Below are 25,067 nucleotides of genomic sequence, written 5' to 3'. Positions count from 1 at the left end.
GAGAGGGAGAGAGGGAGGGAGAGAGATGGAGAGAGAGGTGGAGAGGGGGAGAGAGAGGAAGAGAGGGGGAGAGAGGGAGAGAGGGAGAGAGGGAGGGAGAGAGATGGAGAGAGAGGTGGAGAGGGGGAGAGAGAGGAAGAGAGGGGGAGAGAGGGAGAGAGGGAGGGAGAGAGGTGGAGAGAGGTGGAGAGGGGGAGAGAGAGGGAGAGAGAGGAAGAAAAGGGGAGAGAGAGGGAGAGAGATGGAGAGAGAGAAACATGGATCATGTAAATAAAACGAGAGAGAGAAACATACATATACATGGGAGAGAGAGGGGAGAGAGGGGAGAGAGGAGAGAGGGGGGGAGAGAGAGAGAGAGGGGGAGAGAGGGAGAGAGAGGGGGAGGGAGGGAGAGGGACAGAGAGGGGGAGAGAGAGAGAGGGAGAGCGAGGGGGAGTGAGAGGGGAGAGAGGGGGAGTGAGAGGGAGAGAGAGGGGGAGTGAGAGGGAGAGAGAGGGGGAGAGAGAGGGGGGGGAGGGAGGGAGGGAGGGATGGAGGGAGGGAAAGGGTTGCTATAGCAGCTCAGCTGCGTCTGACAGAGCACAGCAAGTAAGACAGAGAAAAGCAATACACCACGAGACCTCGCTCCACTACACACACACACACACACACGCACACACACACACACACACACACACGCACACACACGCACACACACACGCACACAACAGAGGAGAAATAAACGACATGAGATCTCCAGTCTCAAGAATCTCTGACTGTAAAAGCAGAAATGTAAACTTTTTTTTGTTCTTTAGAAATGTAGCTGCTGAATTTGTTTGTTTGACTACACTACGAATATTTATTACTATTTATATGTGTCTATGGCCTTGTAATTCTTGCAATAGGAACAGGTGCAGAAGGTTTGACAGTCACCAGTTCCCAGAGTTATCGGTCCTGTCTAGACACTGGGGTACCTTGGCATTGTGGTAGACAAACTGGCGAGCCCGGTATGCCAATAATAAACAGCATCTCTACATCAAGAAATAAATAGACATGGAAATCCAAACACAAACACAGTACACTGAGGGATTGTGGGAGAGAGGGGGAGTGTGTGTTCAGCATCTGGGCGTGTGGGTCTGAGTGGGAATGCTCGTACTCGGCCGACAGCCAGTGATATACAGATTATATCTATTATATCTATATATATTATATTTGTATATATATATATATATATTAAGTTATGATACACTTCCCTTCTTGCTGCACATTTCTGTAGTCTTGAATCATATAATTTATAGTATTCATATACATTTCACAATAAACCCTGAACAAACTACTTTGAAGTTCATACATTTTTACCCTTGATGATATTTCAGTGTTTTACTTTCTGGTACCATGCACAAAACTGCATGGGGAAAACGCTGGTGTGCGAAGACAAGTTCGCTATATGAAATTCTGTATCTCAAAGGCTGTGGGCTGAGCCAACGAGACTGTGTTATCCCAGCAGATCCGCTACCTGCCAGTCACACACAAATAAAACAGCAACATCACGGTACAGATAAAAGATACAATTCTAATCCACACTACAATGGGCAACACGATGCGAAGGGTGTTTGAACACCCAAAATAAAAGTCTAAAAACAGTAACAGTTAGATACAGTTATCAGAGAAATTCCACAGTGAGTACCAGGTAAAAGCCTGCCTAATGGAGAGAGGAGGGGATGGGGGTGGGTGGGGTAGAGGGAAGGGGTATCTGGGCGGGGTAGGTAGAGGGGGCTACATGAGGACGTTGGAACGCGTGTCTGGAAGTCTGAGCCCCACCAGGCCTCCGCCCACCAGCACCGCCGACGCCAGCAGGATGGGGATCGCCTTGGTGATGCCGACCAGCGAACCGAAGATCAGATTCCCCATCACAGCTGCCAGCTTGCACATGGCGTTGCAGAAACCAAACCCTGTCCCCCTGGAAGAGAAACACAGGGACAGTCAGTGTGTGTGTGTGTGTGTGTGTGTGTGTGTGTGTGGTGCGTGTGGGTGTGTGTGTGCGTGTGTGTGTGTGTGGTGCGTGTGTGTGGGGCGTGTGTGTGTGTGTGTGTGTGTGGTGTGTGTGTGTGTGTGTGGTGTGTGTGTGCGTGTGTGTGTGGTGCGTGTGTGGTGCGTGTGTGTGTGGTGCGTGTGTGTGTGGGGTGCGTGTGTGTGTGGGGGGCGTGTGTGTGTGTGGTGCGTGTGTGTGTGCGTGTGTGCGTGTGTAAGTGTGTGGTGCGTCTGTGTGTGGTGTGTGTGTGTGTGTGGTGTGTGTGTGTGTGTGTGTGTGTGTGTGTGTGTGTGTGTGTGTGTGTGTGTGTGTGTGTGTGTGTGTGTGTGGGTGTGTGTGTGTGTGTGTGTGTGTGTGTGGGTGTGTGTGTGTGTGTGTGTGTGGTGTGTGTGTGTGTGTGTGTGTGTGTGTGTGTGTGTGCGTGTGTGTGTGTGTGTGTGTATACGGCCACCTCCTGTCCGTGGGGTAGAGTTCGGCTGTGATCACGTCCAGAGAGTTCCATGCTGATATACTGAGGCCGTTGTAGAGACACAGCATGAATATCATCATGGACTCACTGGTGCCGAACCACAGGAAGAAACAGCTGATCCCAGACAGGACCATGGAGCCCCCTACAGGACACAGCACCACATTACACCTCAGGTAACCATGGTGCCCCCTACAGGACACAGCACCACATTACACCTCAGGTAACCATGGTGCCCCCTACAGGACACAGCACCACATTACACCTCAGGTAACCATGGTGCCCCCTACAGGACACAGCACCACATTACACCTCAGGTATCCCCAACACAGGAGATAGTTCTGCTGTGACCGATACAAGACATGCAGTATCCACTCATAACTCTTCAACTGACATTATCACGGTTCATAATGAACCCATATCAAATTATTATAACTGTTCATAAGATATCAGGTCCACAATAAACGATAAGGGAAATGACGGGAGTCAGATGGCTGAGCGGTTAGGGAATCGGGCTAATAATCCGAAGGTTGCCAGTTCGATTCCCGGTCATGCAAAATGACGTTGTGTCCTTGGGCAAGGCACTTCACCCTACTTGCCTCGGGGAAATGTCCCTGTACTTACTGTAAGTCGCTCTGGATAAGAGCGTCTGCTAAATGTAAATGCAAACTACTTTCAAAGGATTGAACGCAAACTCACCTAACATGCTCAAACGCCCTATTTTGTCCATGAGCAGAGCGGAGACTATGTTGCCAGGCAACACAGCGAGCGTGCCCAGGAAGTTGACGAAGTAAACCCAGTAGGCGCTGTAGTCGTCATCGAACGTCATCTGGCAGCCAGTCTTGTTGTGTTGAAACGAGCTGTTGATCAGCCTGGAGCCAATCAGCTTGGAGTCGTCAATATCTATGTGTGTGTGTCAGAGAGAGAGAAAGTAAAACACAAAAAGAGAGAGAGAGAGAGAGGAACGAGAGAGCGCTTTGAAGGCGGCTCTGTCAGTTCCTATTTCCTTCATTAGATCCTGTCATTTAAAATATCAGCATCCTTTGACAGATTCAAGATCCATTGACGTTGTGATAGGTGTGCCCCCTGCTGTTTACATACTGTGCTGTCTACGGTGCAGGGACAGGGGCTTTGTGCAGGACAATAAAGGTCTTCCAGGGATAGCAAAGTCCTCAAACAGGGAAGCGGTTAATACATTTTAGCAGATGTAGCAAACACACACACACACTCCAAAATCCTCCATCTCTCCCTTTGTTCTCTGAGAGGTATGACTGGGGGCAATGGAAAACTTCATTTCCCAGGAGGCCTTGCACTCATTCATGTTCAGCTATTTCCTAAATGCTGATGGAGAACCTTTTTCCGACCTGCACGCCCTCCCCACTGGCCTGAGTCAGCTTAACTAGCCTGTGAGCTTTTACAAAGCACCAGCTGCATTTCCTGTGTGAGAGGTAGCACTTCCTGTAGGGTTGCCAGGTTCATCTCCTAATTAACATAAATGGATCGCACCTTTACTGAACTTGCCGACGTGTCAAATAGTCCAAACTGCCTTGAATGAGGACAGAAGAAGCCTTGCACTTCCTCTGCGGATGTGAAATGACAATACGACCGAAAACTCCAACTCCAACCACACGTTAAAGCTGTCATCAGGTATGTTCGACTTTATGCAGCGCCGGTGGCGCCGACAGCCGGCTGCGGCCGGCTGCCTTGAAGTTGAGAATGCCATTGGCTGCTTCAAGTCAGCCGGGCTGCAGGCGGCTGCAGGCGACGCCGGCGCTGCATGAAGTCGAACGCACCTAGTGTCTCGTGACCTCTGGTTGACATGACGGCTTCTTGCTATTGGTTGAAAGATGGACTTAAGAGTGATTGATGGGTGTTACATCCAGTCCCATCCCGTCTGGGCAGGAAGATAAGCCAGTGGAGTGAGAGAAGTATCTCTCCCTGAAGCTATATTCTTCTCATCAATCCTTCCTCCTCCACAATCACAAAACGCCAGACCCAAGGTTTGGACTCCAGCAAGAGGCCTCATTTTAACCTAACTTTCATGAAAATGAATGAATCGCTCCTGATTAACGATTTCCTGCCTTTTCCGAAACAAATTCCAGTTGATATAAGGATATAGAAACAGCGTGGTGGGTTGGGCGTGTTGCCAGAGTCAACCCACATAGATATCCCCCTCTTTGAACTCATTTCCCTCACATAAAACAGTTTCATTTTGGGTCTACAGATCTCCAGTCAGATACAGTGAAACATACTGCTGCAGTCTTTGAGGTGTGGAACCAGAGTGGCCTAGGTGGCTTTTGTGAGACACAATAGTAACAAAGAGATTGTGTGTGAGGGCTGGGGGGCTGAGCTGTAATTCAATGGTCTAAATGTGACCAGTAAATGTTCAGTTCTCCACCTATCCTGTAGCTGGGACAATGGACACAAAATGAGGTGTCAGACGAACAGAGAAAGAGAGAGGAGGGGGGGACGGAGAAAAGGAGATAGAGTGAGAGAGAGAGAAAGAGAGAGAGGAAAGAGAGAGAGAGAAAGGGAGAGAAAGGGAGAGTGAGGGAGAGAAGGAGAGAGTTATGACCAGGGTGTAATAGGGTTTCCTGAGCGGGGAGATACCATGTGGACAGCATGAGAGATGCAGTCTGCCGGCATGTGTCTCAGGGAGAAGAGCAGGTAAACAAAAGCTTGCACAATGCCCTGGGTCTACTTCACATTATCATAAAGTCTGAACATATGCTTAGGTCCCTTTGTGTGTGCGCGTGTGTGGGTGTGTGTGTGTCTGTGTGTGTGGGTGTGTGTGTGTCTGTGTGTGTGTCTGTGTGTGTGTACTAACCAGTGTTGTAGAAAAAGGCTTCGATGAAGCTGCAGTTCTTGAAGAAAGACCCCACAGAGGACACGTCTTCAAAGTAACAGTTCTGGAACGTCGAGTCAATGAAGGTGACAGCCTTGAACTTCATACTGATGAACCTGGAGAGGAGAGGAGCTCACATTGTCAAGTATTCACAGTAGGTTCTAGGCTATCCCAGGCTGGGGTCATTGCTGACTCAGCACTGTGCTATCAGCTGTGATAAGGCCCACCACTGTCTGATCACAGCTCTCCACAAAACATGGATGCAAGCCGGGAGTCAGATGGCTGAGCGATTAGGGAATCGGCTATTAATCAGAAGGTTGCCGGTTCGCTTCCCGGCCGTGAAAAATGATGTTGTGTCCTTGGGCAAGGCACTTCACCCTACTTGCCTCGGGGAGAATGTCCCTGTACTTACTGTAAGTCCCTCTGGATAAGAACGTCTGCTAAATGACTAAATGTAAGAGTTTACATGCCGTGATTCAACAATTGCTGTTGAGGCATACACACACACGATAGGCGAAGACACGCACACACAGAAAAACTAACACACACACAAGAAAAACCTGTGCATATACTGGACGCAGTCTTGCATGTACTTTTACATTCATATCCCTCCTCTAAACAAGAAATTAATCCTTTGCATGTTAATTATTTGTAGTACTTGTTATCTTTGTATTCATATGTAAGATGTAGAAGGTCAGCATAGTTCTTCTATTGTCTAGCATGTGGGTTCCTTATCAAACCTGAACCTAGGTGCATGAGGGTGGCTACATGTCGCTGCGTGATATTGCCTTTGATTTAATCGCTTAACAACTGCGTGTTCTGTATCCAAGGAGGGGGGGGGGGGGGTTTAAACTGTTAACAGACGCACCTCTTGTCTGGCCTGTGTAGAAAATACACTCAGAACCACTGCACCGGAGAGAGAGTGGGGAGAGAGAGAAGGATGAAGAAAGAGAGAGAGAGGGAGAGGGAGAGAGGGACAGAGAAGGAGAGAGAGCAAGAGAGAGGGAGAAAGGAAGGGAGAGAAAAGAGTGAGAGAGAGGGACAGAGGTAGTTGCGTAGGAGAGAGGGAGGGAGAGAAAGAGAGAGACAGAGATAGTTGACAGAGAGAGAGAGAGGAGAGGAGAGGAGAGAGAGAATAAGAGAGGTAGATAAGGGTTTTAATTTCCTGGCGGCGGTGCAGATAAGGATGCAGGATGAGCCTGGCCGGTTAGTGCTGCGTTGTTGGTGGGGAGTGATGGATGGCTCTGCCATCCTGGTGTGGGACAGGCTGCTTAAGGCATCCCACAGCTGGGCCCGGGGGGAACGCCACACTCCCCTGCTCCCTACACACGGGGAAAGCTCCCCTACAGGAGCTCGAGGGCTCGGGAATCCGAAGAACAACCTCCGTGTGGTTTGGGAAATACTCGTCTCCGCACACGCGAATCTCTCATCTTTCCGTCGCCTTATTTGTGCGTTTTTTCATTCCTCCCTCTCTCAGGAGCTGTCTCCATAGCGATGCCAGAGGAGTACTCTAGTCCCGTCCCGTCTCCCTGGTTACAGTAACACAGCAACGGGCACCGCCCCCCCCCCCCCCCCCTCTCCAGCCCCTCCCTACTTGTCGTTGACGAAGACCCCGTTGGTGTGGATCTGGTTCTCCAGGGTGAAGTTGAAGGTGATGTCCTCCACGCGCTCGTCGGTGTGGATCTTGACCCTGGAGGCGTACTCGTCCGCCTGCAGGTGCTTGATCACGTCAGGGAACCACACGGACAGGCCGTAGTACCTGCACACAGGAAGTGACCACGCAGGAAGTGACCACGCGGCACAGGAAGTTAAACGTTCAGGAGCATACTAAGGCATGGGACATGTTTATGTTCATCCATGGTACGCGTATGGTTTTCTGTCTACAATATTTAAACCGGGGGAGGGAACAGGGGGAGGGGGGGGTGGGATTAGGGGTAGCGCCGATGCTAAATGGGATCCTTGACTTGAATGCGTTTTCTGGTTCCATGCTAGCCAGTTAGCATTCATCACAGGGCTATCAGGGGGCTGCATCCACCTCAGTGTGAGTTCAGCTGTTTACTGGAGCTCAGGAGATTCATCTGGGGAGAACCGATAGCTGAGCTGCACAGCCCAGCAGAGGGCTGGGACAACTCACTGACACACCGTCAGAGAGGGGCAGGATGGAGTGGAGAGGTGAGGCGAGGTGAGATGAGGGGGAGGGATGTGTAGGTGAGGGGGAGGCAGATAAAAGAGGCAGACTTTTCTCTCACCCGAAGGACAGAGTGAACCAGACGATGGCCAGCTTGATGGTGTTGTCCTTCACCGGGTAGTCGAAGCACCTCATGAACGTGAGCCAGATCTGGACGAGGACAAACTGGTGAGCAGAGGGAGCCCTGGAGAGAGTATAACTAGGGCAAGCACACACACACACACACATACTGGGACATACACTCACAGACACAAACACACACACATACAGGAACACTGACGCGCACAGTGACACGCGCGTACACACACACCTACCCCTCTGAGTTCGGCCCTGATCTTGTAGAGGACCTTGGCGGCAGGGTTGGCCGTCTCGTTCTGCATCTCCACCAGCTCATCCAGTGGTCGGGGGATCTTGATCCGGTTCACCTGCAGGGGGAGACAGCGAGGCATCACCGACGGGGCCGGCCTGGAGCCGGGGGGAGGGGGGGGGGGGGGGGGGGACATAGACACAGACCAGGTGACTCACCGTGAAGACCTTCTCCGGCTCTCCTCGCGCCCTCATGTTGGTGTCGTGGATGTGTTTGAGCACCATCCACGCCTCGTCGTGCTTGCCCATCTGCACACAGGGAGAGAGGGGGGTTACTGCACGCTGGGACACACACACACACAGACACACAGTGACACACACAGACACACAGTGACACACACACACACACACAGTGACACACACACACACAGTGACACACACACACACACACACACAGACACACACTGGGACACAAACACGCGAAGACACACAGTGGTACAAACACAGACGCACACACACACAGACAAACGCACACACAGTGGGACATACACATGCACAGAGGGACACACACACACACACACAGTGGGACACACACACGCACAGTGGGACACACACACAGGGACACACACCGACGTGGACACAGCACAGACACACACGTGGTACCTCTAAGTAGAAGCGTGGGCTCTCGGGCATGAATGTGATGGCCACCACGGCAGAGACGCAGGGCAGGGCACACACCACCACAAACACCCTCCAGCTGTGGAACTGGTAGGCCGATCCCATGCTGAAACTCCACCCTGCGCTCACACAGTAAATAGTCAAATAAGTGCACTCTATCGACACATACACACTCACACACACTCGTACACACACTCGTACACACACTCGTACACACACGGCACTCCTCTTTCCAGAGGCTAATACAATTAGTTAACCTATAGGTCAACATGAGGTCCTCTGAGAATGCCTGTCTCCCTCCCTCCCTCCCTCCCTCCCTGTCTCTCTCTCCCTCTCTCTCCCTCTTCTTTCACTCTGTCACACACATTGACAACAATGCTACAGAAGGATCTAGTCTATCAGGGTCAAGGACCTTACAGTGGGTTTGTCACCTTAATCTAGTCAGTCAGGGGATCCCTGAGGTGGACATGAAATATGTGTGTGTGTGTGGGGGGGGGGGGGAGGGGCTGTAGCCTGTACCAGTACAAACCTCATTAGGGGGATTATAGCTGTAATGGACTAGAGGGGATGGTTGACTGATTCAGACACACAGCGAGATTTATGGAGCTCCGCTAGAACACACACACACACACGCCTGCAGTGTCCTTGGTCACGGCGCAGTGCCTATGACACAAACACCCACAGCCTCTCTCACACACAAACACAAACACACCCACAAACATCCACAACCTCACACACACACACACACACAAAAACCCACAACCTCTCTCACACACACACACACACACACACAAAAACCCACAACCTCTCTCTCTCACACACACAAGATAGGGAAACTGCTACAGAGAATGTACACAAGAGTACCGTATACACACACACACACACACACACACACACACAGACACACACAGCTGCACGTAGGGACAGCAGAAAGGAGATGCACATGGAGCGCTTACTAACCCTGAACTCCTTTGAAACGAATGACTGAAGCACACGCTTAGTTACCAAACACACACACACACACACTTGGTTCTCAATGAGGAGGAATCTGTCAGTTTGTCCCCCAGTCAATGAAGGAGCACTGCGGCGGAACCATCTACACACACACACACACCCACGCACACACACACACAAACACATATGAAAGGTGTCAAAACACCAGCATCCAATCAATTGACCTCCATTATGAGGCAGACACAAGACCAGGCTGAAAGGCCTTTGTCTTCTGTAATCGTACTTTTTTTTGTTTTAAAATGTGAAATCTATAGCAGTTACTGCTGATGAAACAGCTGAGGTTTAGTGCTGTCAGAGCTGGTCCAGATTTTCATGAGAGTCATGGCTGTCATACCAGAAGGACTCGAGACATAACACACACACACACACGCGCACACATACACGCTCACACACACATACAGTATACAGGCACACTCACATATATGCGCAAACACGAGCACACATGCGTATATATATATATACGCCTGCACACACACATATTGGAGCACACACACACATATAGTATCTGCACACACACATATTGGAGCACACACACACATATAGTATCTGCACACACACATATTGGAGCACACACACACACATACAGTATCTGCACACACACATATTGGAGCACACACACACATACAGTATCTGCACACACGCACTTCTCCTCTGATGTCCCCATCTCACGCTTATCTCACTCCCAGCTCTCTACTGTACTTCCTGCGCTGGGCAAATGATGAATTAGGGGTCTGTTTCTCGCTCTCCTTCTCCTTTTGTCTCTCTCTCTCCATCCCTCTCTCTTTCTCCCCCTCCTCTTCCCTCTCCTTCTGTTGTGCTCCTTCACTCTTTCAATATCCCTGACACAGCGCACATAAATCACTGTTCCCCCTCGTCCGCCCCTCCTCCTCCTTTCTTGTCCTCTCTCTCTCTCTCTCTCTCTCTCTCTCTCTCTCTCTCTCTCTCTCTCTCTCTCTCTCTCTCTCTCTCTCTCTCTATCCCTCTCCCTCTCTCTCTCCCTCTCTCTCTCTCTCTCTCTCTCTCTTGTCCTCTGCCCTCCTGTTCTCTGTCACACTTCTCTCCCCTGTCCTGGTGCTCAATGTTGACAGTTGTTCATCCCAGCTCTGCCTGACCCTCTCTCTCCTCTCTTCTTTCTCCTTCGTCTCACTTCCCCTCCTCTTCCCTCCCTGTTCCCTCTTGTTACTCTTCTCTCTCCCTCCATCCCCCTCTCAGTGCCTTCTTAGAGCATTCTGCTCCTCTGGACTTCCCACCTTGAACAAACGTTTGAGGTCAGCTCTACTGGACAACTTCCTGCTTCGGAGCTTTACGTAAGTCCCGCCCGCTGGGAACTGACCGTCAGCGGGATAGGCCGGCTGAGCTGTCACTCACCGTAGTGCGGGATGATGGCCCAGGCCATGGCCGAGGCGTAGATCCCTCCGATCATCCAGAACATGCACAGCCAGCTCAGGTGCTCCCCTCTCTTCTCCCTGGCCAGCACCTCCGCAAAGTAGGAGAAGACGATGGGCACCGCCCCCCCCAATCCTGCCCACGCACACCAGGAGGGATGATTAGTGTGTGTGTGTGTGTGTACTATATGTGTGTGTGTGTGTTTGTGTGTGAAGGGCAGCTGGAGAGAACATGACTGCCAACCTGGCAAATACTGTAAATGGGAATGAGAGAGCAGCTGTCTGATACAATAGGTGCTGAAACTAGAGAGAGAGAGAGAGAGAGAGAGAGAGAGAGAGAGAGAGAGAGAGAGCGAGGGGGAGTGAGAGGGGAGAGAGGGGGAGTGAGAGGGAGAGAGAGGGGGAGAGAGGGGGAGTGAGAGGGAGAGAGAGGGGGAGAGAGAGGGAGAGAGAGGGGGGGAGGGAGGGAGGGAGGGAGGGAGGGAGGGGGGGGGAGGGAGGGATGGAGGGAGGGAAAGGGTTGCTATAGCAGCTCAGCTGCGTCTGGGAGAGGAAAGAGAGAGAGAGAGAGAGGAAAGAGAGAGAGAAAATCGGAGAAAGAGGGAGAAACCGAGAGAAAAAGAGAGAGAGTAAGAGAGGCCAGAGTTAGAGAGAGAGAATAAGACAGGGACCTGGGAGAAAGAGAGAGAGACACGCAGAGACAGTGAGAGACAAAAGAGATGGAGAGAACATCTGACTCTTATCTGAAAATCAATAGGATCTGCATCTAGCTGTCAGGGTCTTCATATAACCACATGAGTGGGCAACAAAAATACAACTACTGAGGTTGTTGCGTTTTGGGAGGGAGGGGCGGCTGTAAACTAGTGGAGGGGGTGGGGGGGGGGGGGTGAGGGAGGGAGGGAGGGAGGGGCGGCTGTAAACTAGTGGAGGGGGTGGGGGGGGTGAGGGAGGGAGGGAGGGCACTGTTGTAGCTTTTGGCAGACAGATCTAGTGTTGTATATATCATGTGTCAGTGAACAAAGCTATACAGATGGAGGATGGCATTGACGCTACCAGAGACTGGCTGAGGGACCTGCCGTTTGGAACGATCACAGAGAAAGTTACAAGGAGGGAAAACGGTACGTTTATATACTGATCGAGAAGGACGAACACTATTGGGTTACTAGCAACTGGCCTCATAGGGATGAGGGAAATGATGCAAACTGTTCCACAAACTGTTCACAGTTTTTACATCAGCGATTTCACAAGGATAGATCTTTCTATTTTTTGAGAGGTGTACATAGTTACAAACGACCTGTCACTCCAATTTAACCTTTGTCAGGGATAGTGTGTTTCTGTGTGTGTGTGTGTGTGTGGTTGAGGGGTGCAGCTGTGGCGTAAAGTGATGCTCTCTCTCAGTCAGCCAGTCTGGTGTGGTACTAAAACTCAAAGATGTCCCTTTATGGTCACTGTGTGTGCCAGCATCTCTGCTCCCTTCATTCTGTTGTGACTCGGAGGGAGGGCCGACAGTTTGAACGACCTCTCCACGTCCTCTGACTTAGCCTAGGGATGCAGTTGGGAAACTTCTGGCTAGGGGTGGGGGGGTGGGGGGGGTGTACGAGTGGGCATTCACCTCAGAGGAACCCGCTATCTCTACGAACGCAGCAGAACAGGAACGTCGCAGAGGACTCCCAGAGAGCAACGCAATGTTCTAGAACTTTCAGGTTTTTTTATTTTATTATTATTATTACTACGGAGTTTAATGGAGCTCTGAAAGTGCTGCGCTGAGGAGGAGACCTACCCGAAGCCGGAGAGCATGCGGCAGAAGAGGAACATGCTGTAGCCCTGAACGAAGGAGGAGAGGAAGGCGAAGAAGCCGTTGACAGACATGCAGATGAGCAGGCACTGTTTCCTGCCCAGCTTGTCAGACAGCCCCCCCCAGAAAAACGCCCCCACCATCATCCCCAGGTAGACGATACTGCCTGTGAAGAGGGAGGGAGAGACGGAGGGAGGGACAGAGGAAAAAAGTCAGAGAGGAAAAAGGAGACAGATTCATTTTTTTCCGTTTTTTCTTCTTCTTCGTCTAGCTAACATGGTGTTTCAAGACAAGGCTGTGAGAATGGAGCAGGCCATCTGCACCATAATGTTTGTTTCTCAGAATACGCTGACTGGAAGGAACACACACACACACACTCACTGCCAGCTAACAGAGGGAGAACACACACACACACACTCACTGCCAGCTAACAGAGGGAGAACACACACACACGCTCCTGCGTGACGGTGTCTCTCTGCGCTGTGCAGTACGAGGGGTCCTGCCTGGCCGTGTCAGGGCAGGGATGAAGAAGGGCAGACCCCTGGTGTGACACTTCCCTGCCCCTTACAGAGCACCGACCCCTGGTGTGACACTTCCCTGCCCCTGACAGAGCACCGGGGCCTGGCACCCGACACTCACCGATCAATCGGATCGAGCCTGGCTCCCAGCGCTGTTCACTGACCTCACACCAACCACACAGGAAGCCACTGGAACACGACACAGTCTCCACGGCAACACCCCCTGCGTCTGGACTGCAGCAGCTCGAAGATGGAGACTGTATGTCGTGTTCTGAGCCCAACCCTGACCGGTAAACAGTCCACACAACAAACAGTCAACTACTGAGGGAGGGAGTCAGGTGGCTGAGCGGAGAGGGAAGCGGGCTAGTAATCTGAAGGTTGCCAGTTCGATTCCTGGCCATGCCAAATGACGTTGTGTCCTTGGGCAAGGCACTTCACCCTACTTGCCCTAATGTCCCTGTACTTACTGTAAGTCGCTCTGGATAAGAGCGTCTGCTAAATGTAAATGTACTGAGGGACGTATTTTCACGACGCACGTCAGGAAATAATGTCAACACTTTAAGGTTAATACCATGTGTCTACGTAGTGATGCACTGCGCTGGAGCTACATAGGAACAGCTCTGTAGTCACACTTTACGGTTTTAGCGGTACAAGACGCACAAGTCGAACACACAACCTCCCCCAAACTCGCTATGGGGGAGGTTGGGCTTCCCAGGGGTAAGTGGATGTTAATATTGATCTTGTTTTAGTGACACAACCTTCAAATGCCTCTCTACAACATCCCCTTCTCCTCACTTCCCCCCATACTGGGCCTTCTTACACAAATGTAAAGACCTGATTGGTTGACATTTCCCATGTAGCTACAAGAGTATAGGTTTTGCTGTATGGTTATATGGTAGGTTATACGGCAGTCAATGCAGCCTTAATGTCAAGCGCTGCCAAAGCTTCTTTTAACACTATAATGTTGCTATCTTCATGCATCATTTTAGCGATGTCCAAAACGAAGCTAGCTGAAAGTGACACCTCCAGCCAAACTCACACACACACACACACCTCCACCCAAACTCAGAGGTCCCGATTCCTCTCCTGACGCAAAGGGGAAAATGCTACTACATTACTACTACAGTACTACATTACTACTACTGCTAAATACAGATTCAGAATTCTAACATATACAAAAGCTACCACACATGCACTCACACACACACACACACTTACACCAGCTCGTTTCATTTATTGCCTCTTTCATGCTGGGCTGCTGTCCACCCCCGTAAGATTGGAATGGTGATTTTCAAGTTCACCACAGGGTCAGAGCTTCGTCTCTCATGAACGATGGCCACTTTCCCCAGAACTGTTACCCTGTCTGTTATCATTGTATTTAAAGCGATGCATCAACATCTCATCTGCATCATTACCATGTTATCCACTTGAAAGTGTGAGGTTCGAAAAAAATTGCCTTGTGGGAATAACGCTGCAAGGACATTCAAGGCTACCACACTAAATGACAGTGCAATAAGTACTGTTCAAATAAAGCTTCATCTACGAATGACTGGAATTCAAAACTGCCTCGCCCTGCCCCCACAGGGAGGCTGTGAGGTTCAGCCTCGCCCTGCCCCCACAGGGAAGGCTGTGAGGTTCAGCCTCGCCCTTCCCCCACAGGGAGGCTGTGAGGTTCAGCCTCGCCCTGCCCCCACAGGGGAGGCTGTGAGCAAACCCCCCTGTCGCCAGTACACGCACCGCTCTTTTCTTCCGTGGTAATCAGCTCTTATTCGTAAGCGTACTTCCCCGGCAGCAGACGACGATTTCCTGAGGTGGAACGTTCTGAGAGTTTCCGGAAGGTTCTTTCAAATCCCCTTCTTGGGGGGGGGGGGGGAGCTCCCAGAGGTGGGAATGTGATTGACAGACGTACGGGAGGAGTGTGTGTGTGCGTGTGTGAAGGGAGTGTGTGTGTGTGTGTGTGAAGGGAGTGTGTGTGTGTGTGTGATTGTCTCTTACAGCATGACACAACAAGAGGTAGTCCTTGCAGAACAGTGACCTCTCTGACCCTGTCAGAGGGGGTAGGTAGGGAGGGTGTGGGGTGAGCGTGTCCAGGCAAGGTGCTCTGTTGTGGGGTGAGGAGAGAGAGGGCCAGGGGGTGGAAGGCTGGATGTCTCTGTTCCTGTGTGGGTTTAATTAAGAGACCTCAAGGTTTCAGCTGAGCCAATCTATCACCCCATTGTGTTAATTAAGCTCAGCGTGTCAATGTGTTTGCGGCACACACACACTCACACACACAACAACAACACACTAGCACAAGTAGCCACATACAGTTTGACCTTATGCACATACAAATGCAACTGGATTAATCTGCCCAACCAGCCCTGCTGTAAACTACTGAACAGCCCAGAGAGAAGCAGCACATTTAGAAAGTGTCGTGAAAAAGTGTCTCTCTCTTTCCCCTCCCTCGATCTCTCTCCCGCCTCTCTCTTTGTGCTCATTCTGTCTGCACTCGATCTCTCTCCCTCCTCTCTCTTTGCGCTCATTCTCTCTGCACTCGATCTCTCACCCGCCTCTCTCTTTGTGCCCATTCTACCTTTTTTCTCTCCTCTCCCTCCACCTCTCCTTCTCCTCTCTCTTTCCTCCCCTTCTCCCCCTCTCATAATGGCTCACTGGGTGTACCTGAGCCAGCTAAGCATAGCTAAACTGCAGCTGAACCTGGTGCCGCAGAGATTAAAACACAATCACGTCTCCTGGCGTAGGCAGAGCGAGAGGCTGGAGGACCCAGGGAGCCAAGGAGGGAGGGGGGGAGGGAGGAGGTGAAGAAACAGGGGGACAGAGAGAGAGTCAAGAAAGAAAAGAGAACTCGGTGTAGATCGAGTTGAACAGGGGCTATTGGGTGGCAGGTGTGGCCGATGATGCCCGTGGTTTCCAGAATGGAAAAAGGACTGATGGTCTTTGTAGGCTGCAGTGGCAGCAGAGAGGTTGAGTGCTGCTTGGTGAAGGAATTAGAAAGGTCGGCCGCTGTTTTGCGATGGAAGACAGCGAGAGAGCTCCTAAGGGTCGTCAGAGGAGACGAGAGGCTCGCAGAGCGGACAATTAAAGGCACTTGCCTGGCTGACTCTGTGGCTGACCACCACAGAGTCAGCCAGGAAGAGGCAGGGCAATCACAGCCCCTCCCAAGACGACCCATCCCAGGGAGAGGGTATCCTCACTCCCCCAAGCACACACACACACAGACACACACACAAACAGACACAACCCCCTGCCCTCACACGCCACAGTCAAACACACACATCCACCACACACACGCGCCCAGGTAGCCCTTCTCTGAGCTGTGATGGTGAGTGGTGCTGCTGATTGAAGAGCCGTCTCCTGCTCTTCTGTCTCCTGGCGGGGGGGGAGACACTGTCTCCTGCTCCTCTGTCTCCTGGGGGACGACGACACTGTCTCCTGCTCTTCTGTCTCCTGGGGGGGGGAGACACTGTCTCCTGCTCTTCTGTCTCCTGGGGGGGGGGGGGGACACTGTCTCCTGCTCCTCTGTCTCCTGGGGGGGGGGAGACACTGTCTCCTGCTCTTCTGTCTCCTGGGGGGGGGGGACACTGTCTCCTGCTCTTCTGTCTCCTGGGGGGGGGGGAGACACTGTCTCCTGCTCTTCTGTCTCCTGGGGGGGGGGGAGACACTGTCTCCTGCTCTTCTGTCTCCTGGGGGGGGGGAGACACTGTCTCCTGCTCCTCTGTCTCCTGGGGGGGGGGGGGACACTGTCTCCTGCTCCTCTGTCTCTTGGGGGGGGGGGAGACACTGTCTCCTGCTCCTCTGTCTCCTGGGGGGGGGGGGACACTGTCTCCTGCTCCTCTGTCTCTTGGGGGGGGGGGAGACACTGTCTCCTGCTCCTCTGTCTCCTGGGGGGGGGGAGACACTGTCTCCTGCTCTTCTGTCTCCTGGGGGGGGTGGGGGGACACTGTCTCCTGCTCCTCTGTCTCTTGGGGGGGGGGGGAGACACTGTCTCCTGCTCTTCTGTCTCCCTGGGGGGACGGGACACTGTCTCCTGCTCCTCTGTCTCCTGGGGGGGGGGACACACTGTCTCCTGCTCCTCTGTCTCCTGGGGGGGGGGAGACACTGTCTCCTGCTCCTCTGTCTCCTGGGGGGGGGGGACACTGTCTCCTGCTCTTCTGTCTCCTGGGGGGGGGGGGGAGACACTGTGTCCTGCTCCTCTGTCTCCTGGGGGGGGGGGGGAGACACTGTCTCCTGCTCCTCTGTCTCCTGGGGGGGGGGGAGACACTGTCTCCTGCTCTTCTGTCTCCTGGGGGGGGGGAGACACTGTCTCCTGCTCTTCTGTCTCCTGGGGGGGGGGGGGAGACACTGTCTCCTGCTCCTCTGTCTCCTGGGGGGGGGGGGAGACACTGTCTCCTGCTCCTCTGTCTCCTGGGGGGGGGGGAGACACTGTCTCCTGCTCCTCTGTCTCCTGGGGGGGGGGGGGAGACACTGTCTCCTGCTCCTCTGTCTCCTGGGGGGGGGGGGAGACACTGTCTCCTGCTCTTCTGTCTCCTGGGGGGGGGGGAGACACTGTCTCCTGCTCTTCTGTCTCCTGGGGGGGGGGAGACACTGTCTCCTGCTCCTCTGTCTCCTGGGGGGGGGGGAGACACTGTCTCCTGCTCCTCTGTCTCCTGGGGGGGGGGGGAGACACTGTGTCCTGCTCCTCTGTCTCCTGGGGGGGGGGGGGAGACACTGTCTCCTGCTCCTCTGTCTCCTGGGGGGGGTGGGGGACACTGTCTCCTGCTCTTCTGTCTCCTGGGGGGGGGGGACACTGTCTCCTGCTCTTCTGTCTCCTGGGGGGGGGGAGACACTGTCTCCTGCTCCTCTGTCTCCTGGGGGGGGGGGAGACACTGTCTCCTGCTCTTCTGTCTCCTGGGGGGGGGGGGGAGACTGTCTCCTGCTCTTCTGTCTCCTGGGGGGGGGGGAGACACTGTCTCCTGCTCTTCTGTCTCCTGGGGGGGGGGGAGACACTGTCTCCTGCTCTTCTGTCTCCTGGGGGGGGGGGAGACACTGTCTCCTGCTCCGATAAACATGATGCTCCTCTACAGGGAAAACACATGAAAGTACATACCTGCAAATACCTGGTTGGTCACTGTAAGTCACATGTACGAGTACCGTCAACAAACACGCGAATACACGGACGGACGTTGATAAACACAGACGCGTACACACACACACACACACAAACACACACACTGTGTGTTCTCTAGTGAGAGAGTGATCTGTCCCATAGAGAAGGCAAAAAACACCTCCCACTCGCGTCTCCAACTACCTGGTGCCATGACAACCAACTGGCTGCTTCCACGACAATGAGATTGCAGTTGAAAATGTCAGCCCCCGCACCCCCCCCCTCCCTCCCTCCCTCCCTCCCTCCCTCCCTCGCCCCTTCCAGCTTACAACCCCTGCCCCTACCAGAGAAACACTACAAGACCCCCAGACTCATCCTCACCATCATCCTCACCATCATCGTTATACACCATCATCATTATATACCCATGCATTCCCGCCCCCCGCCCCACCCATCCCCCCCAGAGCCCTTACCCAGCCATCCCCCCTAGAGCCCTTACCCAGCCATCCCCCCCAGAGCCCTTACCCAGCCATCCCCCCCAGAGCCCTTACCCAGCCATCCCCCCCAGAGCCCTTACCCAGCCATCCCCCCCAGAGCCCATACCCAGCCATCCCCCCCAGAGCCCTTACCCAGCCATCCCCCCCAGAGCCCATACCCAGCCATCCCCCCCAGAGCCCTTACCCAGCCATCCCCCCCAGAGCCCATACCCAGCCATCCCCCCCAGAGCCCTTACCCAGCCATCCCCCCCAGAGCCCATACCCAGCCATCCCCCCCAGAGCCCTTACCCAGCCATCCGGCCCCAGAGTTGGGCACACACATGTCCGTCTCGGCGCTGGGCAGCACGAAGCCCACCACGAACACCTCCACGCCGTCCGACATGAGGGCCAGGCCCAGCACCAGGAACAGCTGCCACTGGAACCTCCCGTGGCCGCACTCCTGCATGATGAGCTCGTACTGCTGGGCCAGCTCCTCCTCGTCCGCCCTCCTCTCCTCCTCCAGCTCCTTCAGGCCGTCCGGACGACCCAGAGCCACCTGCCCGTCGGCGGGCTTCCCGTCGCCACCGCGCGCCGGCACCCCCTGGTACTCGCCCTCGTAGATCTCGTCCTCGTCGTCGTGGCCCTCCGTGGCGTCGCTCGAGGCCCCTTCGTCATCGTCGGCGACGGCGGCGCCGCGGTCCTCGTCATCGTCCTCGTTCTCGAAGCGGTTGTAGTGGCGTTGGGAGGAGTACTCGTCCGCGGCGCGGTCCACCGCCTTGCCCACCTTCTTGGCGGCGTGGCGCTTGGCCTCCTTGGCGATGTCCTTGGCGCCTTTGACCAGAGACGTCCTGTTGCTGTAGCCGTCGTCCATCTTGTTTTTTCGACCGCACCGAGGGGTTGTTTTCAGCGAGTCTCTGTCCTACAGCGTGGCCAGCCGCATTTGGAGATGGACACTGAGGCCCAAGGGGTCGGAATGAACGGTGAACTTGGAGAGCTACAGAAGGTCAGAGGTCAGATTTGACCCGGGCCGGCCAGCTGGAGTGCTGAAAAAGTAAAGGATTGAGGTTACTTGCAGTACACATGGTAAATACAGTATATACACTGAAGTATATACATGTTTACATATACATGTTTACGTGAAGATTCAGGCCATGTCTTTGTTTCTTCAGAGACTGGAATATTCCATCGGTAACCTTGACTACATCATCTTAAATGAACGGAGCTTCGAAAAAACGGAGTTTTTTCCATCTTGTTGTTACTGTGCTGCCTTGAACAGGTTTCCTCTACTGTGTATTGAGCGTGTGTGCGTGTGTGTTTACATGTGTGCGTGTATATGTGTGCATGTGTGTGCATGTGCCTGGCTTCCAGGGACTGGGGTCATGTCACGCGCCGAGGCCTGACTGTCTGACAGGGACACTGGGAGGAGAGGCCCCTCAGAGCAGCTGTCAGCCTCCAGCCTCACCAGCCCTCCTGCCACATCGCTGCCACACATCTGTCAGCCTCCACCACCAGCCTCTCCCCCGGAGGCCTGGGTCAGGGTAGGGGGCTTGGGGTCTGGGGGGGGCACAAGCCTCACACAACCGCCACACAACTACCACACAAACCCTTTCACAACCGCCAAACAACCACCACACAACTACCACACAACGATTCAAATAACACGCCAGTGATGTCTGTTCTGATTGGACAGCGACACTGGCTGTACAGTCGGTTCATCTCTCCACCCGCCGTCTCCTAACTGCCGTGTCCCAGCGGAGGAGTGTGTCGTCAGGGCAGCCGAGAGGCAGGGAGTGTGGAGTCAGGGCGGCCGAGGTAGGGAGCGTGGAGTCAGGGCGGCCGAGGCAGGGTCACTGCCCTCGCTAGACGCTGGCAGGTTGATGCATGGTATTTTCTGTTGGTGCTCTCGCGGAGGAGATAAAACAGAAGGATGGACCATGTCAAGCTGGCACAAGCACCGCCACTCCATACAAATGCAAGCCTAGCCGGCAGGGAGAGATTGGTGCAATGCAGCAGTGAAATGTAGAGGAGAACGCCGTCCAGAGGAACGTTTATCGTCAGGGGGAGTTGTCGTGGGGATGTGCGTGAGGTGTCGTGGGGACAGCTACCGTGCGCGTCACACGTGCACACGTATTCAAACATGTTTGGCGTGAATGTCTCATCGCGGTTTATTTGTCCTCCGGTTTTGCCCGTCTGACTGGGAGACAACCACACACTTCCTGTTTATCAGCCCCATCTCAATGAAGTCGCCATCTCTGAATGTCCTTTTCTCTTTGGAAACTTCGCCTAAACTCAATTACAGAGATGCAGTTTCCTGTCCGGCAAGCCTGACTTCAGAGCGAGTGGGTCAGGCTGGGTGATTAGCCTTTGGATAAGTTCTGACAGGGGGGGAGAGATGAGAATACCTAATCAAGCTTTAAGCTTTGGGGAACTTTTATTTTGAAGGGAAGGACTCTTCTTTGGAATGTCAGTTCAAAGCCGACTGAAAACAACGTTCATTCTAGAATTCACGACAGAGCAACAAGTCCATGTGGGTCTCTCACCATGATCAACAAGCGCTCTGCTCTACCCTTTTTTTACGTCCTTCTTCTAGACTTTTCCAACACGTAAATCTAGGATCTCTTTTCTCCCTCCCTCCACCTCACTCTTCACGGTTCATAAAATGGCGCAGGCTTCAAAGCGTTCTTCTGAAAGGCAGTTGGGCACTTTAAAGGCCTTTTTTTCTTGTTGACATTTCATTATTCATGATAGGCCTGTCCATCCATTTCCTACATGGGGTAAATATGCTAATGGTCATTAACGCTGGCATTTATATGTCTCTGTGCACCAGGTGCCAGAGAGATAAGACAGTCATGAGGAAACAGCCCATGCAGCGATGCTACATGTACATCTAAATATGAACACACACACACACACACCAACCAACCATACACACACATTTCTACCAATCACACACATACCCACCACAAAAACAAACACACGCACACATACACAAACTGAACACACACACGTACACACACACAGACAGACACACACACACACATACCAACCATACACACACATTTCTACCAATCACACACATACCCACCACAAAAACAAACACACATACACAAACTGAACACACACACGTACACACACACAGACAGACACACACACAATGCTGAATCTTCTACCAGCAGCCATCAAACTGCCTCACCGAGCCACCCAGCCCCCCCAAGAATGTGTGTACAGTGATTGGGGTTAATATAACAAGTAGCCTTATGATGTGTTTTAAGCAATCAGCAAAATTCCTGCTGGTTCTGAATCAGCTGCCTGCTGGCAGAGAAGGAATTATTTCCTCCCAGTTGTGCTGTCATGGCCCGTCGACACCGTCCAGCCACCTTCATTAATCACACACACCACACACACACACCACACACACACACACACCACACACACACACACACCACACACACCACACACAAAAAGACACCACCCACGGACAACACACACCACACACACACACACACCACACACACACACACACAAAAAGACACCACACACAGACAACACACACCACACACACCCATCCACACCCACACACACACACACACACACACATGAATATACACCACACACCTTGCCAGGCGACAAGCACATTTGGCAGAGGGACGTTCTGTGCCATTCTGCTCAAACAAAGAACAGCACAGTAATCTAAACCGATATAAAAGCTTTATAGCGATCAGACCAGGCATAAAGTGTCCTCTAATAGCCGTAATTTGCCTATGAGCTGGAAAAGACTATTTCAAAATCTTCATTATAGACTGTTAGGAAGTCAAGTTTACACTCACAAACACCCCCACACACACACACACACACCCCAGCTGCCTAGCTGTGTGCTGTAATGTGATGATGGATGGAGGTCTGGGCTGACTGGCTGCTGGGACCAGGCCAACAGCTGCAGGGTGCCTCCAGGACACACACACAGGTCTGATACAGGTGTGTGTGTATATGTGCGTGAGTGTGAGCGTGTGTGTGTGTATATGTGCATGTGGGTGAGTGTGAGCGTGTGTGTGTGAATTTGTGTGAATGTGTGTGCATGAATGTGTGTGTGTGGGTGTATGTGTGTGTGTGTCGGAGGTCCAGTAGAAGGCCCCTCTCCTCCACCAAACCACCCTGCAGCCCCTCTCCTCCACCAAACCACCCTGCAGCCCCTCTCTTCAACCAAACCACCCTGCAGCCCCTCTCTTCAACCAAACCGAATGATGGAAAACACTTATGTTTCCTTATGCTGTTCTGGTTGTTAGGTTCTGCTACTGAGAAAGTGAAGCCTGGTTGCTCGACAAACACAGGTGCCACTGGAAGGGAGCCATCCAGACATATTCAGTGACCTCTCTGTGATACTGGTGAGCTTCAAATGTGTGTGTGTGTGTGTGTGTGTGTAGATCCCGTGGTTCATGACCTCTCTGTAGGGAGTGGCCATTCTGGTTCCACTCCAGCGCTCCACTGACAGCTCGTGACATCATGAGGCGAGGCTCTGGTGTTGTGTGGTGTGGGTGAGTTCGTGAAGAAGCATTCTAGATCATTCTTTTTAACGAGTCTTAACCAAGACAATGGATCACAGCAACTTGCCACTAGTGGCCGTTTATTGTCTAATAGACTGAGTTCAGTCGGTGAAATGTTCACATATGCTCACCTACAGCCTGAGTTGCAAGTGATTTGATGTAAATATATTCCTCGCAAATGGCCATATTGTACAATTTAAAGAATGGATGTGCATTTGCATTCACATCCCTCCTTCTCCTCCTCTCCATCCCCTCCCCCAGCCGCCAACCCCCCCCCCCCCCGCCCCCCCACCACCACCACCTTCACCCCCCCCACCCTCACCCCCCTTCCTATTCACCCCGGGTTCCCCCACTACCCCTCCGTCTGAGAGCGCGACGGCTATGGAAGGAGCATCAATCACAGGTTGGGATTTTGACGCAAACTGCATCCTGTAATGAGATTTCGGGCTGTCCTGACGTTGTGCTCGGAGATCAATCCTTCTGGTCCGTAAACAGGCAGCCCGGCAATAACTCAGTAAGCGCTATCGAACACAGCCCAGTTTAATGGATGGATCCATTCTCCGTGTGTATGTTACTGCAGTATATTGCTGCGTTTGTGTGAGTGTAACCTGTAGCGAAAGGAGTGCGGTTGCCAACAACGGGTTGGGGAGTGATGTAAGTGGCTATGTGATACCGACTACAAATGGACAATCACATCTGAGTGTGGCGTGGAGATTATTGACAGATCTAACGGCTGAAGGAGTATCAGTTCCGCAATCAATTCTTGTGAAATAATTAAATATTCCGTCAAAACGTGTTTCATAAAACCTTGAAATCGAGTGTGGCTTTCAGAAGATTGCGTTGATTTTGCCAATAGACTTAGACACTTATTAAAGCATATTTCAGGAATCAATACTGAAGTTTAATTCGTGGCATAGTGTGCTCTAAAGTGACGGATGTGTCAGCGAGTCAGGACTCGTCAACAGTGGACATAAGTTAGCTGTTCAGAGCCCGGTGGGCTCGAGGCGAGTTGTAAGTTTTCAATCGTGAGTCGTGACACCCCGTCAAGAAACTTTGTTTAGCGCAACTATATATGGCGTTATATGCACATTTGGAAGTAAACCCTTAGAGTTCATACGTAGTTTGGTAACATTTAGCTCATAACAAACCGATGTCAAATTTAACAGAAACAACAGAAAACTAAAGGTTCCACGGTGCTGGCCAAGCAGATATATATTTTTTGTTAAATATAGAAACTACTCACCGTCTACAGAAGATGGTTGTGATGGTTGCATTTAGACATCGCAGGGAGTCCGCTATGAGCCGTTCTTGAAAATGTTTGGAGGTTTCCCTCGCGACACAGCAACTGAGTTTGTGGCCGCCTCACGAGCTTTCTGTCTTCTTCTTCTTCTTCTTCTTTTCTATTCACGATGCAGCGGTGCCTCTGCAGCAGTCCAATAAAGCATAGTGGCGGAGGGGGAATGTCTAAGAGAGAGAAAGAGAGGTAGAAAGAGAGAGAGAGGTAGAAAGAGAGAGAGAGAGAGGTAGAAAGAGAGAGAGAGAGAGAGAAAGAGAGAGGGGAGGGGGTAGAAAGAAAGGGAGTGAATGGTGAGGGCATGGGAGGGAGTGAAGGGGGAAATTGAATCAATAATTGAATCCTATGAATTGGAGTGGGCAGCAGTTCCGTATAATGAAAACACAACTCATATACAACGAAGTACTACAAATACCTTCAAAGACAACATCACTAAGAAAGTAAGGGGATAAAGATCAATGGGCGGTTTT

At 52.3% G+C, this 25,067-nt stretch overlaps 1 protein-coding gene across 1 annotated transcript; it reads right to left on the bottom strand.

Moving 5' to 3' along the window:
- Positions 1-1,708: 1,708 nt before the first annotated feature.
- Positions 1,709-24,758, bottom strand: LOC134038871 (synaptic vesicle glycoprotein 2C-like). The gene is made up of 13 exons (XM_062484498.1): positions 24,547-24,758; positions 19,072-19,805; positions 12,676-12,854; positions 10,877-11,030; positions 8,480-8,613; positions 8,036-8,125; positions 7,825-7,935; positions 7,572-7,660; positions 6,917-7,081; positions 5,305-5,438; positions 3,177-3,380; positions 2,463-2,622; positions 1,709-1,939 (listed from the first exon to the last, which is right to left on the bottom strand). The coding sequence occupies exons 2-13, from the start codon at positions 19,631-19,633 to the stop codon at positions 1,756-1,758; spliced, it is 2,166 nt and encodes a 721-aa protein (XP_062340482.1). The 5' UTR covers positions 19,634-19,805; positions 24,547-24,758; the 3' UTR covers positions 1,709-1,755.
- Positions 24,759-25,067: the final 309 nt, after the last annotated feature.

This window comes from Osmerus eperlanus, chromosome 18 (assembly GCF_963692335.1).
Source record: "Osmerus eperlanus chromosome 18, fOsmEpe2.1, whole genome shotgun sequence".
NCBI lineage: Eukaryota > Metazoa > Chordata > Actinopteri > Osmeriformes > Osmeridae > Osmerus > Osmerus eperlanus.
The sequence above is the reverse complement of the archived record's forward strand: the minus strand, read 5'-3'. Positions and strand labels throughout refer to the sequence as shown.